The following is a 12,301-nucleotide window of genomic DNA, read 5'->3' as shown; positions in this document are numbered from 1 at the left end:
GAAGATTCACAGACAACTTCTTAACACCAGGAAAATATCAGGAAGGAAAACAGAGTTATTCAGACACTGGAGTCTTAGCTTAGTGAAAAATCAGCTACAGATCTTCCATCAGCCTGGAAAGAAGGCGTTCAGTTTTGCATCAGGCTTGTTTTCAAAACAAAAACATGTTGCTTCTAGTTTTTCGGAATGTGTATGTTGCTGTCCTACAAAAGGACACCCTCTACCCTGGGAGGTGCTTCCTGACCAGGCGACTTCATCCACGTACTCCATCATTATTTCTGTCCTAACTCTAGGCCCTCCGCATTAACTCACTCAAGGACCTTTCTTTATGAACACTTCATTCAGCAGGGCAAATGTGCTCAAGACAATGGTAGTGTTTGATGATAAGCCTTTACCATGCATTCAGCATTCACAGGTTTTTGCAGAAGTCCTCTCTAGTATTGTGTTGGGCTGGCTGGTTTTGTGTGTCAGCTTGACACTAGCTGGAGTCATCATAGAGGAAGGAGCCTCAGTTGAGGAAATGCCTCCATGAGCTCCGGCTGTAAGGCATTTTCTCAATGAGTGATCCCTGGGGGAGGGTCCAGCCCATGGTGGGTGGGGCCATCCCTCATCTGGTGGTCTTGTGTTCTATAAGAAGGCAGGCTGAGCAAATCAGGACGCCAGTAAGCAGCGCCCCTCCTTGGCTTATGCATCAGCTCTCGCTTCCTGGTTCCAGCCCTGCTTGAGTGCCTGTCCTGACATCCTTTGGTGATGAACAGTAATGTGGAAGCTTACGCCAAATAAAGCCTTTTCTCTCCAACTTGCTTTTTGGTCATGGTGTTTTGTCACAGCAATAGAAACACCCCCTAACTAAGATGCGTGTACATGGTGTGTGTGTGTGTGTGTGTGTGTGTGTGTGTGTGTGTGTGTAGTATATGCGGATACGCACACATGTGAAGACCACAAGTAGATACGGGGTATTTTCTATCGCTCTCTGCCTTCTTACCTCAAGACAAGGTCTTTAACTGAACAAAAAGCTCTCTCCTTCTGCTCAGCTGGCTGACCACAAACTCCCAGGTTCCATCTGCCCAGAAACGCTGAGGTGGGTTACAGGCATGCCCTGCCACGCTCAGCTTTTATGAGTGCTGGGGATTCGGACCCTCTTGTCTCCACAGCAACTGCTCTTGCCCACTGAATTGTCTCCGTAGGCCCCTACTCCTTATTCCTTAAACATTGAGTGCATTTGTAGAAGGTGATACAGCTCAAAGGAGCATTTGCAAGACTGGGCAGATGGGTCAAAGGTGAGAACACACTGTGGAAAGCAATGAGGACCCGAGCTCAAATCCCTGACACATACCGAGAGAGGAGGTTGCGTCTTCACCTGCTTGTAACCCAGCACTGAGGGACAGACACGCTGCGGGTCCTGAGAGCTCACTGGCCAGCCAGCCAGCTGACAGAGCAAGTTTCTGGTTCCACGAGAGATCATGTGTTAGGTCATAAGGCAGAGAGTAGTAAAGAAAGACAGAGATCTATCTGCTCTGACCGCCACATGTGCACACGCCTGCACATGCACGTGCACACACATGCAAGATGCATACACTCCACAGTAAAAACTGCATGAGCAAATTAAAGAGCTTTTCACGGGTTAAGTACTAAGGACCTAGCCAATCATCACCTTTCAGTTTTGTTCTGAGGTATAGACAGAGATGTAAAGATTTCTCTAGAAAGGTTAGAAAACATTCAGAAAATTACTTCTGTCCAGTTGTAGGAAAAAAAAAAAAACCCACGAAGAAACTATGTAACTACTATTAGGTCACTTGATGATAACAAGTGCACATTTGTACAGTATTTCCTATTATGACCTAAATTTCCCATGACTCCCATGACAGGTGAGTCCTGCTAGCAATCCCAGGAGGCTTTGTGTTCCGGGTGAAGCAGTGCAGGCTCTGAGGAGGTCAGTAACTTACCCTTAACAGATAAAGACAGGACTCTAGGAGAAGCAAGGCCAAACTGAACCCAAGCTCCTAACCACGGATCCTACCTGCCCCAAACTGGAGTGGAGACCCGCTCTGCCAGCAAGCCCCCATGTGGTGTAGTGTCCCTCTAAGAAATCCAGTGTCCTGGACAGTGCACTCCACCACCATCATCAGATCGTCTGGACTGAGCCTGTGATTCTGGCTGGCATTTGCTGGCATGCTGGGAACTGCTTCTTGGTGTCCGAGGATTGCTCTCTAAGGCTGACCTGGAAGGGGTCCTCTAGCTTTCCTCTCAGAGGGAACATTCCAGTGGGCTCTAAAAACTTAGATATGCCAAGCCACTGAAAATAACTTAGGAAAAAACCCCTCAAATTTTAGGGATTTCAGATTAAGCTATGGCCTGTCGGTAGGACATGTGCTTAAGATATTGGAGGCCCAGGTTTAATCCTGTACTCATATTCAGTCAATCAATTGGCCAGTCGATGGGAATTTCAGCAGTCACAGGAGCTCTGGAGAATGGAGCTACGGTCTATTAGGGAGTCAAAGAAAAAAAAAAAAGATGACATCCTCTTTACTGGAAAACTGTACCTTTTGGGAATGTGGATATAAATTATCCACAATTTAGGCAACTCCTGAGTTTCACATATTCCTGACCTAAAAGTGAACATCATAACTCATGGCCATAGGAGAAAACTTCATTCCAGGGTGGACACTCGTGACCCTCTAACCCCTGCTCGTTCCACCATTTGCTGGGGGGGGGGCAGGGCAGTGTGGAGGTTAAGACTATACACCCCACAGCCAGACTGTCTGCAGTCAAACCCCAATGACATTCCTTGGTGGCGCGTGCCTCCAGAAGCTTCCCAAGTCCTCCACGCACTGCTCTCCTCATCCAGAGAAGATGGCTGTTTACAGGGCAACACTTGAGCCCTGGCATCGTGAGGCCTGAAGGAGCACACACATGGATAATGGCCAGAGGAGCTGTTTGCCATGTTTACAACGTTATCAAACATGCAGCTACCGGTTCTTTTTATTCTTTTTCTGCTAGAGCGTCAACTTCAGTGAGACACAGAGTTATATTTTGTTCCCTGCAGAGGGAACAGACCTGGCTTTTAGGAGATGTGTCGTGATTGCTGAATGACTGCATGACTGCATGCATCTGCCCCCACCACCTAAACTTGGTTTCCCGAATTTCAACCTGTCTGTCCTGTTCTCAGTTCTTGAGTAGGCTCCACGGGCATGGGTTGACAGCTACCCTATTCCCCTGTCTAGATGCCTGGTTCCCTTCTGGTGCCAGAACACCTGTTACATGTGCCTCAGGATAACTGTTTGAGACAGCTTTGCACTAGGACCACAAATGCATTCTCTTAAGTTCTCCCTGTAGCCAGAGCCTTTATTTGCACACATGTGGCTCTTCCTATAGGAGCCAAAGGTATACGTTGGGGAATTCCTAAGGTGACAGAATTTTTTGTCTCAAGAAAACAGCTCAGACATCTAGTGGGTCTGAGAAGACCCACTGGGGCTGGGGCTGAACAGCAAGAGCCAAGAAAGAAAGCCCAGCTCCACATCTGTCCCAGTGAGAGACGAGAACAGGCCAACTGTTTGCAGCCATTTTCCCAGGACCGAAGGAGAAAAGGAGCTAGTGCAGGGCACACTGACCACAGCCATGAGCAGTTGGTTTACAGTGATGAGGGGTACAGAGAGATGGTCGGGTCTTAATGTTCACAGGACTGACAGAGGATCACAGATGTCAGGTGGTTGGGTCCTGATGCTCACAGGACTGACAGAGGATGACAGATGTCATGATGAGGATTCACTATGTCTATGGGAAGAATGCTTGCTCTGGCAAGAATCTGAGCTGTGGCCTAACGTGCTGGAACTGAGGGAATCCTATTTCCTCCTGTGTATATAATGATGGAATCCAATCCACCTGGGCTGGGAGCCTCACAAGATATACAAGAGATACTAGTGTGCTCACGCAGATAAAGAAGGGCAATCTGGGATGCTGTTGGTATCAAGGAAGATGGTCATCAGCACCTAGGGGGAGTCCTCAGAAGACAGTAAATGTGCTGACACCTTGGTGTTGGACTGTAAGCCCCCAGAGCACATTTCTTCTGATAAGACACCTGGTTTGTGGTGTTTTACCCCAGCCAGCTAATGTAACAGGGAGAATAGTTTCCTTGGGAAGGGTTTTTTGTTGTTTTGTTTGTTTTTCACACAGGAATTCTAACACACTACACATTTGCTCATGGCTGCCCCCATATCCTGCTGAGCGTAGCGACCTCATAAGCTAGGGTTCTGTCACACACACTGAGGCTCCCAGTGCTCAGAGGAACAGCTGACAGGCAGCCTTGAGCTAAAGCCGAACTCAGCAATCCATTCGGCTTAATCCTTATTCATCGACTGTGGGAATGAGCAAATGAACGGACAGCAGAAGTGGGTAGGGACTAGGTGAAGGTCCATGAACGTGAGAATCAAGTACTGTACACACGTGTGTAATTTACACCTCGAGGTATGCACACTAACTCGTTAATAAAACAGAGCACGTACGCCATCGCTGTGCAGCCTAACAGTATCAGCATTTCACGATTTCAAGTAGAAATGTAAATACCTTCATTCCATCAGTCCTTGTCCTAAAAGATACAGGAACAGAAAAGAAGGGAGAAAGAAGCAAGGGAGGAAGAAGAAAGAAAGGAAGGAGGGGAGGAGAGAAGGATGAAGGAAGGATGGAAGAAAAGGACTGATGGACGGAAGAATGACGGGGGAGGGAGGGCATGGGAATGGAGAGCTACAAGCAAGAAAAAGAGTGAACGACACTGCTTTCAATGTGCACCAATTCATATTCACAGATATAGTTTCTACACTTAAGGTTTTTCTCTTTGTTTGCCCCTAATGGAGGTTTTTTTTTTATTATTATTTTTGTTTAAATAAGGTCTCCCTATGTAGCCCAGGGTGACCTAGAACTCACCATCCCCCTGTCTCAGCATCTCAGGTGTAGCACACCCAGCATGTGGGTTTGCCTTACCAGTCAGAGTACTACAGCCTCCTCATACTTCCAGGTCACCTGTACAACCCCATGTTGTAAGGTCACAGGTAAAAATCTGCAGAGTTTGGCCGGGGTGACAGTGGTACGTACCTGCAGTCCCACCTAATCAGGAGAAGGACAGTTTGAGCCCAGCCTGGCCAGCATGGTGGAAATCTATCTTTACAAAAAAATTAAATCAGCTGGGCGGTGGTGGCACATGCCTTTAATCCCAGCATTGGGGAGGCAAAAGCAGATCTCTGAGTCTGGTCTACAGAGAGAGCTCCAGGACAGGCAGGGCTACATGAAGAAACCCTGTCTCAAAAAAAACAAAAACAAAACCCAAAAACAAACAAAAATCCAACAAACAAAACAACAGCAACCTGTGCATAAATCTTCTGGAAGGGAGTGCCCATGAGGCTTTACCTGGGCTAGAGATTCCATCAGGTTCCGAACCACCTTGTCCTGGTCTTCAGTCAGGATCCTGTGAAGGGTGGCCCGCCTCTCACTGTCCTTTCGCAGCATAAAGAAGCCCGAGTCTTTCTCTTCAGGGGACGGGGGCGCACTGTGATCTTCGAAGTTCTCATCTGGAATGCTGTAATAATGGGTGCAGCATTAAGCCAGGGTCTCCTTCACAAAGCGGCACACTCCACAGGGTACCTCAACACAAACAAGTCAGCTCTTTACCCCAGAAAGAGTGTCCGCATCCCTTTCCCGTCCTTTTCTCCGCAGGACTTGGCTCTGGTTTTGAAGGAGAAGGGGTCCACTTTCAGCTCTGTGTCAGGAGAAACAGAGCCATACTCGCTGCTGCTGCTGGTGTCTTCTACCAGGACAGGGACCGGCAGGGAGATGCTTCTAAGATACTCTGTGATCCGAGAGAGAAGGTAGCAAACACTTCAACAACTTTACCCACACTGGCATATCCATAAAGACCAGTCTCCTTTGTCATGCCAGTGAGTGGAGGAAGCTGCTCATGTGATCATGGTCCCTGCTTTGCTCAGTGTAACACAGGTAGGCCGGCAAGGGTTCAGTCAGGAAAGGGCCTGTTGGACCCTGAAAGGAATGTCTCCCAGGGTGGAAGAACCAGGCTTAACTGACGACTTAAATTGGTGTTTCCGGGACTCAGCGCCCACATCTAGGAACAGGATGAGACTCACAGTTTCAAAGCCACGTCCTCACAGGTATGAAGGATCACCTTAGCAGCTGTGGCTTCCTTGGAGTGGGATGCCATGGGTCTACGGAACAGGTTCTAACCCTGCTTTACCTAAGAAAAACATGCTGATGGCCACATGGCATGGCATGAGGATGAACATGAAAAAACACTCTGCTAAAACAGCATTTGGAAATGAAGCGACCTCTAAGGCTGTCCCTACTTGTCAGACACCAATCCCATGGCAAACAGGAGCCTCTGCTTTACCTTGATGGAGACTAAGATAGCATGATAGGAGAGCTCCCTGCATTTCATTCTGGTTTTAAAGACAGTAATTTTTGCCAGAAACATCTTTAATGTCTCAACACTACAAACACCTCTTACTAAAAAAGGCAAGTGTAAAGTTCTAAAAAATGAAAGGATCCATGGTTGCCTGGAAACCTCTTTTTATTAGATTTCTCGTAAGCTGGGTTGAGCTGAACTCACCCGCACCTCAAAGACAGCAGATGACCTGTCAGCAGTGGCCCTCTCCCCCAGCTTGCCACTACCGCAAGTCAGCAACCATTCTCAAGGTGTCGGACCCGGACCACCAGACAAACATGTGCACACACTGGTGATCGGCCACTCTCCTCTTCAGTTCACAGACATCTGAAACCAGGACTAGTTTCCCTTCTGTTGTTACAAAACATGTCCCGGCCAAACCAGCCTAGCTGAGAAAGGGGTTACCCTATCTGCATTTCTAGGTTAAAATCCACCGCTTCCGGGAAGACAAGCTAGTCCAGGGCCCAAGCCCAAGGAATGGTGATGTCCACAGTGGGTGGGTCTTCACAGCAATCAAGACAGTCTCCTGCAGACATGCGCAGCGGCCAGCCTGACCTAGACAGTCCCTCACTGAGACATCCTTCCCGGGAGACTCTAGACTATTACGTTGACAATCAAAATCAACAGCAGGCCTTCTTTCCATTCTCCCTTGGGCTTCTCCAGGTACTTTTAGGTTCTTAGATGTACGTGAGTGTGTGTAAAATGTTGTATGTTGCACACATAACTAGAGAAAATACACAAAACTATGCCATAATATTAATGGTAGTTATTTCTAGAAGATACAGTTTAGGGTGAAACATTTTCTAATTTTTCTACAATAAACAAGAATTTTGCATGTGCATGCAGGTGTACGTGTGTTTGCAGATGTGTATACATGTGTTTGTGCATATGTGTAGGGCCCAAAGGACAAACTCCAGTATTGTTTCCCAGGTGCTATATATGTAACTTAATATACATATAGTATTTAAAACATCTTATATTTGTCATATATTCATACATACATACATACACACACACACACACACATATTTAACACAGGGTCTTTCACTGGTCTGGAACTATCAAGTTCCTGTGATCCCTGTCTCTGTCTCTCCAGTGTCAGGATCACAAGTGTGCACTGCTATGCCTGACATTCTTTAATGTGAGTTTTGTGAATCGAACTCAGGTTGTCAAGCTACCTCCTCAGCTCACGTAATGGTGTCAGCTTTAGCTGTCAGCTTGACACAGACCTAACATCACCAGAGAAGAGGGAAGCTCAGCTCAAGAATCACCTAAATCAGACTGGCCTATGAACATGTCTGTGAGGCACGTTCTTAACTGATGTAGGAGGACACAGCCCAGCATGGAGGCCCCATCCTAGGCAGGTGCCTAGGCTGTGTAAGAAAGGGAGCTGAGCCAGAGAGTCGGCATCACTCCTCCATGCTCTCTTCAGTTCCTGTTTGAGTGCCTGCCTTGGCTTCCCTCTGTGATAGACTAGAACCAGTGAGCCAAACAAACTTTTCCCCCCCTTGCTTCTGGTGTTTACCACAGCAACAGAGAGCAACCTAGAACAGCCCATGGGTATGTTTATGGTTAGAAAAATGTTATTAAGATAGTTCCCACAAGCAGATATGCGATAGCAAAAGAGCTTTGGTAAGAAGTTGATAGTGCTAGGCACTAGTGGCACATGCTGTAACCTCAGCCCTTGGGAGACTGAGGCAGGAGGATGCCAAGTTCCCTTCAAGCCAGGGCAGGCATTAATATAGGTAGACTCCAAAAAAGAAGAAATCAGTACCATGATCACTTGTATTTCAAAACACAGAACTGATGTCTTGGGAGTGAACAAACTAATTCTGTTTGCACTACCAAGTAAGGCATTCCTATCTTGTGTTTCTGTAAGTATGACAGACATGTCATGTGACAGACATGTGTATCTACAGAGCGGGAGCAAGGCTTCAAGTTATCCTGCTTTTTACCTCTCTGGTCTCATTATGTGGTTTGAGTAGCCAGCAATGAGAAAGCCTGTGTCTTGTGAATTTTAAGGTTGCTATGGATACTGATTGACTACAGGAAGCCTAGTGAGGTAAAAGCATACATGTGCCAGGGTGGAACCCAGAGCCTGTCAGTCATCTTAGAATGAGAAGGGCTTCTGTGGACACCATGGGCAGTCCTGGCTCATCCTCAGTCCACTGAGAAATCAATCAGTGAACCTGGTTCTAAACTGCATCTCTTGTTAAGCCCAGTCTCATGAAAAATCAAAATGCCTCTGAGGTTTCCATATATGCAAAGTGAACAGGGCAATTGGCTTTGAGCCTGGCGCTCTGACAATGTTTGGCTCAGGGTTATGACTTTAGTCACCCATGCTTTCCATGGGATTTACATAATTAGGGAAAGGTGAGAAAAGAAGACAAACACAACCTTCCCCAATATCTTATAGAAAGGGAGAGAGAAGCAGCAGCAATGGAGAGAGATGAGGAACAGTGATGGGCATGGTTGAAAGAAAGAAAGAACAGGCTTTTGGGCAAGGAAGCTCCTGAAGAAGTTCTTGTTGGCTGCCTCCATGGGTCTCACTGGCATGTTTAGTCAAAGTAGGTTTAGAGGTCAAGTGGAAGGGCAGATTTTAGACTTCCGGGAGGAGAAAGCAGAGGACCTGGAATATTAAATATTAAACTTCATGACATGAGTCTGTGATGGTAGAGGGGGAAAATAAAAGCAGAATTCTAGGCAAGGGGATGTGAGAGGAAGATGCTCTCTGTCATTATGGCTAGCAAGAAGAATGTAAACAGTCGGTTTACAAGCTTATGAGAGATCTATTCAAGATTGTTTGGCTCTCTTTCTCATGTTCTGGAGCTCTGCAGGCCTGAGAGGAAGAACTGTGCCTCCACAGGAACAAGCTGACGAGGCCAGCATGGAGGCTTCAGGTATGGGAATTCCAAGCTCTCAGACTGTGAACAGGAGCTGGGGAGGGTTTCTGGTTACTGGCATCGTTACTGCCAATGCCCTGCCAAGTCCCACGAAACCTGTGGCTACGGAGATCTGGCTGTGGAAATCTGCAGAGGCTGAAGGAACCTTGCCAAAGCCAGGTCACCTCAGAGGTGTGTCTCTAGATAGTGATCTGCATCACTGAGTTTCAGGGGCTGATGGAAAAGACTGTGAGTTCAAAATTGTCTAAAAGAAAACTTTATCAGAAGGCCAGGGTTTGTTCGGGGTAAGGGGCAGGAGGCCCATCTGTGGACAGGTCCCAGATTGCCAAGAATTTCCATCTAGGGGAGAAAGGGGCGCTAAGTCAAAGAAATCAGGTATGCCCTCACTTGGGGGAAGTGGGAATTTGCTGAATGCAGTTTCCCTGAGGAAATCTCAGATTAGAACAGCTATTCAAGAGCAGCAGGGACCTTCCAGGTTCTCATCTCAGAAAGTCTAGGGACAAAGCCTCCCTCCAACCCAAAGCCTCCTTCCCAGTCAGCCTGCCTGTCCTCAGCCGAGACAGCCTGCCTGTCTCAAGCCTCATGAACGGTCCTCACACCTCACTGCTTTAAGGGCTGGCGGAGCTACTTCAAGAGAACAGGAATCCAGACTACACCTCCAGACTGTGGGAAAGGCCAGGCATCTTAATGACTAGCGAGCACCCAGTTAACCCAGGCAGAAGGACCTCAGTCTGACTCACCTCTACGTTCTGAGTGGCTACTTCTAAATCTCCTTGTGCTGAATGAAGAGCATTGCCGAACCCATGCTATTACATAAACCTCCCGCTGGTTTCACTGTCCAGCACGGTAGCTAGAAGCTTCAGGTGACTATTTACATTAACATTTAAACAAAATAAAGACTAGTACCTCAGCCATAGGTACCATGTTTAAATGTGCCTATGGGGCAACCACATAGGTCTAATAGACAGTGAAGACATAGGACATTTCTGTTCTTACAAAAAATTACGGACCCAGTGTTGGCTGGCGACACCATTCCAGAAGAAGCTCTCTTCCTGGTTCTCTGGCGCTCTTTGCTAACTCTTTAGCGTGTTGTGAAAGCCCCTTCAGATCTAAGCTGGAATGCCATGTCCAGCTTCGTCCCTTCTGCATGCATGCTAACCCCCAGCAGTGCTGTTCTGTGGGTAGAGGCTCCCTGGCAAGGGAGTGTCTTTGCTCTCCACAGAAACCATATATAAACTATACCCCAGGAAAGAGGATAGATCTGAAGTTCTCTCATCTAAAACCCTGAATAATAGTCACAGAGTTAATGGATCGGAGGCACAAGGGTCACAGGGACCCCAGAGAATAAGGAGATGGCCCTTTCGCTCCTGGCTTAGGTTAGTACAAGCATCTTACTTACTGCTTGGGCATGTAGGGGTTGGCCCTTCCTTTGAGGCCCACAACCTCAGGCCTCCACTGTCAACACACCACAGGGGAGGAGGCCTGGGTGTTTGTGGGGGCATGTTGAGTACAGAAGACCTGAGCAAGAACAGGAGGAGGAACAGTCACCACTGCCTTTAATGTGCTCACATCTGTCACCCACGGTCTCAACTCATTCCTACAACACCAGCAGCAGGTGCAGAGCTAAGTTCAAGGCCACTCAGTCAACAACGGAACCCGGCTCTGACCCTAACACCCATCCACGGACTCTCTAAAAATTTAAGATTTTATAGTATCTTAACTAGAGCGAAGCTCTAGAGCTAAGGCAGCATCTAAACGCTTGCTGAATTACCCTGAACGCAGAGGGAGGAGGCATGGCAGCCACCGCTGACCAGCAGAGATGCCACAAGTGGCATGCTGAGTCTGAGGCGCATGTGCACTGAGAGGCATGTGGGTAGACGTGAGCACAGTTAGATTCATGGAAACCAACATAGTGTGATGGGAAAGGTTTCCTGTGAATGAGAACCACAGCACATGGAAGGGACCAAATAATGCCAGGCTGCAAGTCTGCGCACAGCTACAAGGATCTTCCAGGACATCATTTCCGTCTCAGACTCAAATCCGGCAAGTAGGTATCATTACCAGCACAGAGTGACAGCTAAAACAAATAAGCTTTTGTGTGTCACATCCAGAATATAAAAGGAAAAAAAAAGTCCCAGAAGGATCAAAGCTTTTGTGCAAGGCAGGCTGCTCAGAAGCCAAGAAGCTGCTGCAGGGTCTCCCCTGGGAAAATGCAGGGGCTGTTGTCCACATGTCAGGAGAAAGGAGGCAGTACCACAAACCTGTCTCTACATCCCTGCCCCCAGCTCAGAATCACAGAGGGAAGGCTGGAGTGACTGTGCCCAGGAAAGTCTAATGAACGGGGAAAACTGGATGAATGAATGGGCCTCTAGTCTTGGCTGACTGGCTCTGAGGCATGTGAACAACCTGCTAAGACCTGCCCAGCTAACCTCCTGACACAATGGATATTAAAGCCGCTCATATTTCCACCAACCACAGCCATGATCCTTTCCTTATTGCTCTTTGAAATGCTGTAGTTGTCTTGATAACAAACTCAACTTCTTGGATATGATTTTCAAAAGCTAGCCCACAACAGTACGCCAGAGTACAAGTGTCCTAATATGACCGAAGAAGGTATATGAGACTGACATTTTCCAAGAAGCTGTAAGTAGCCACCGGCTCCTAGAAAGGAAGACACAGACTTCAATCCAACTAATGACTTCAAAAACAGTCAACACCCTGCACTCCGGGAATTGGAAGAGGGGTGTTTGTGCAGCAAGGACCTGAGCCAGGCTCACAGCTGCAAGTCCTCGGTGCTCAGTCGCCTCCCACAGAAGCAAGGGGTGGGGAGGAGGTATCACACTTTGTATCACACTTTGCCAGTTCTCAGATCAACGGGCGATAGAGAAAACTAACTCACCATTCGATCCAGTCGAGAGAGCTGTGGGGAAAATAAAAAAAAAAAAGCAAAGAG

General features: G+C 47.5%; 1 protein-coding gene across 3 annotated transcripts in view; it reads right to left on the bottom strand.

Annotated features, from left to right (window-relative positions):
• Nucleotides 1–12,301, bottom strand: part of Map3k5 (mitogen-activated protein kinase kinase kinase 5) — a 189,191-nt gene that overhangs the window by 18,956 nt on the left and 157,934 nt on the right. For 2 of the 3 annotated variants that reach the window (XM_060373479.1, XM_060373478.1), the window contains 3 exons: nt 12,248–12,268; nt 5,662–5,839; nt 5,401–5,569 (listed from right to left, as the gene is read on the bottom strand). In XM_060373479.1, the coding sequence (XP_060229462.1) occupies nt 5,401–5,569; nt 5,662–5,839; nt 12,248–12,268 (368 nt within the window). The remainder of the gene's footprint in view (nt 1–5,400; nt 5,570–5,661; nt 5,840–12,247; nt 12,269–12,301) is intronic. The other variant, XM_060373477.1, reaches the window with a different exon arrangement.

The sequence above is a fragment of the Meriones unguiculatus genome, chromosome 20, assembly GCF_030254825.1.
Source record: "Meriones unguiculatus strain TT.TT164.6M chromosome 20, Bangor_MerUng_6.1, whole genome shotgun sequence".
Lineage (NCBI taxonomy): Eukaryota > Metazoa > Chordata > Mammalia > Rodentia > Muridae > Meriones > Meriones unguiculatus.
The sequence above is the reverse complement of the archived record's forward strand: the minus strand, read 5'-3'. Positions and strand labels throughout refer to the sequence as shown.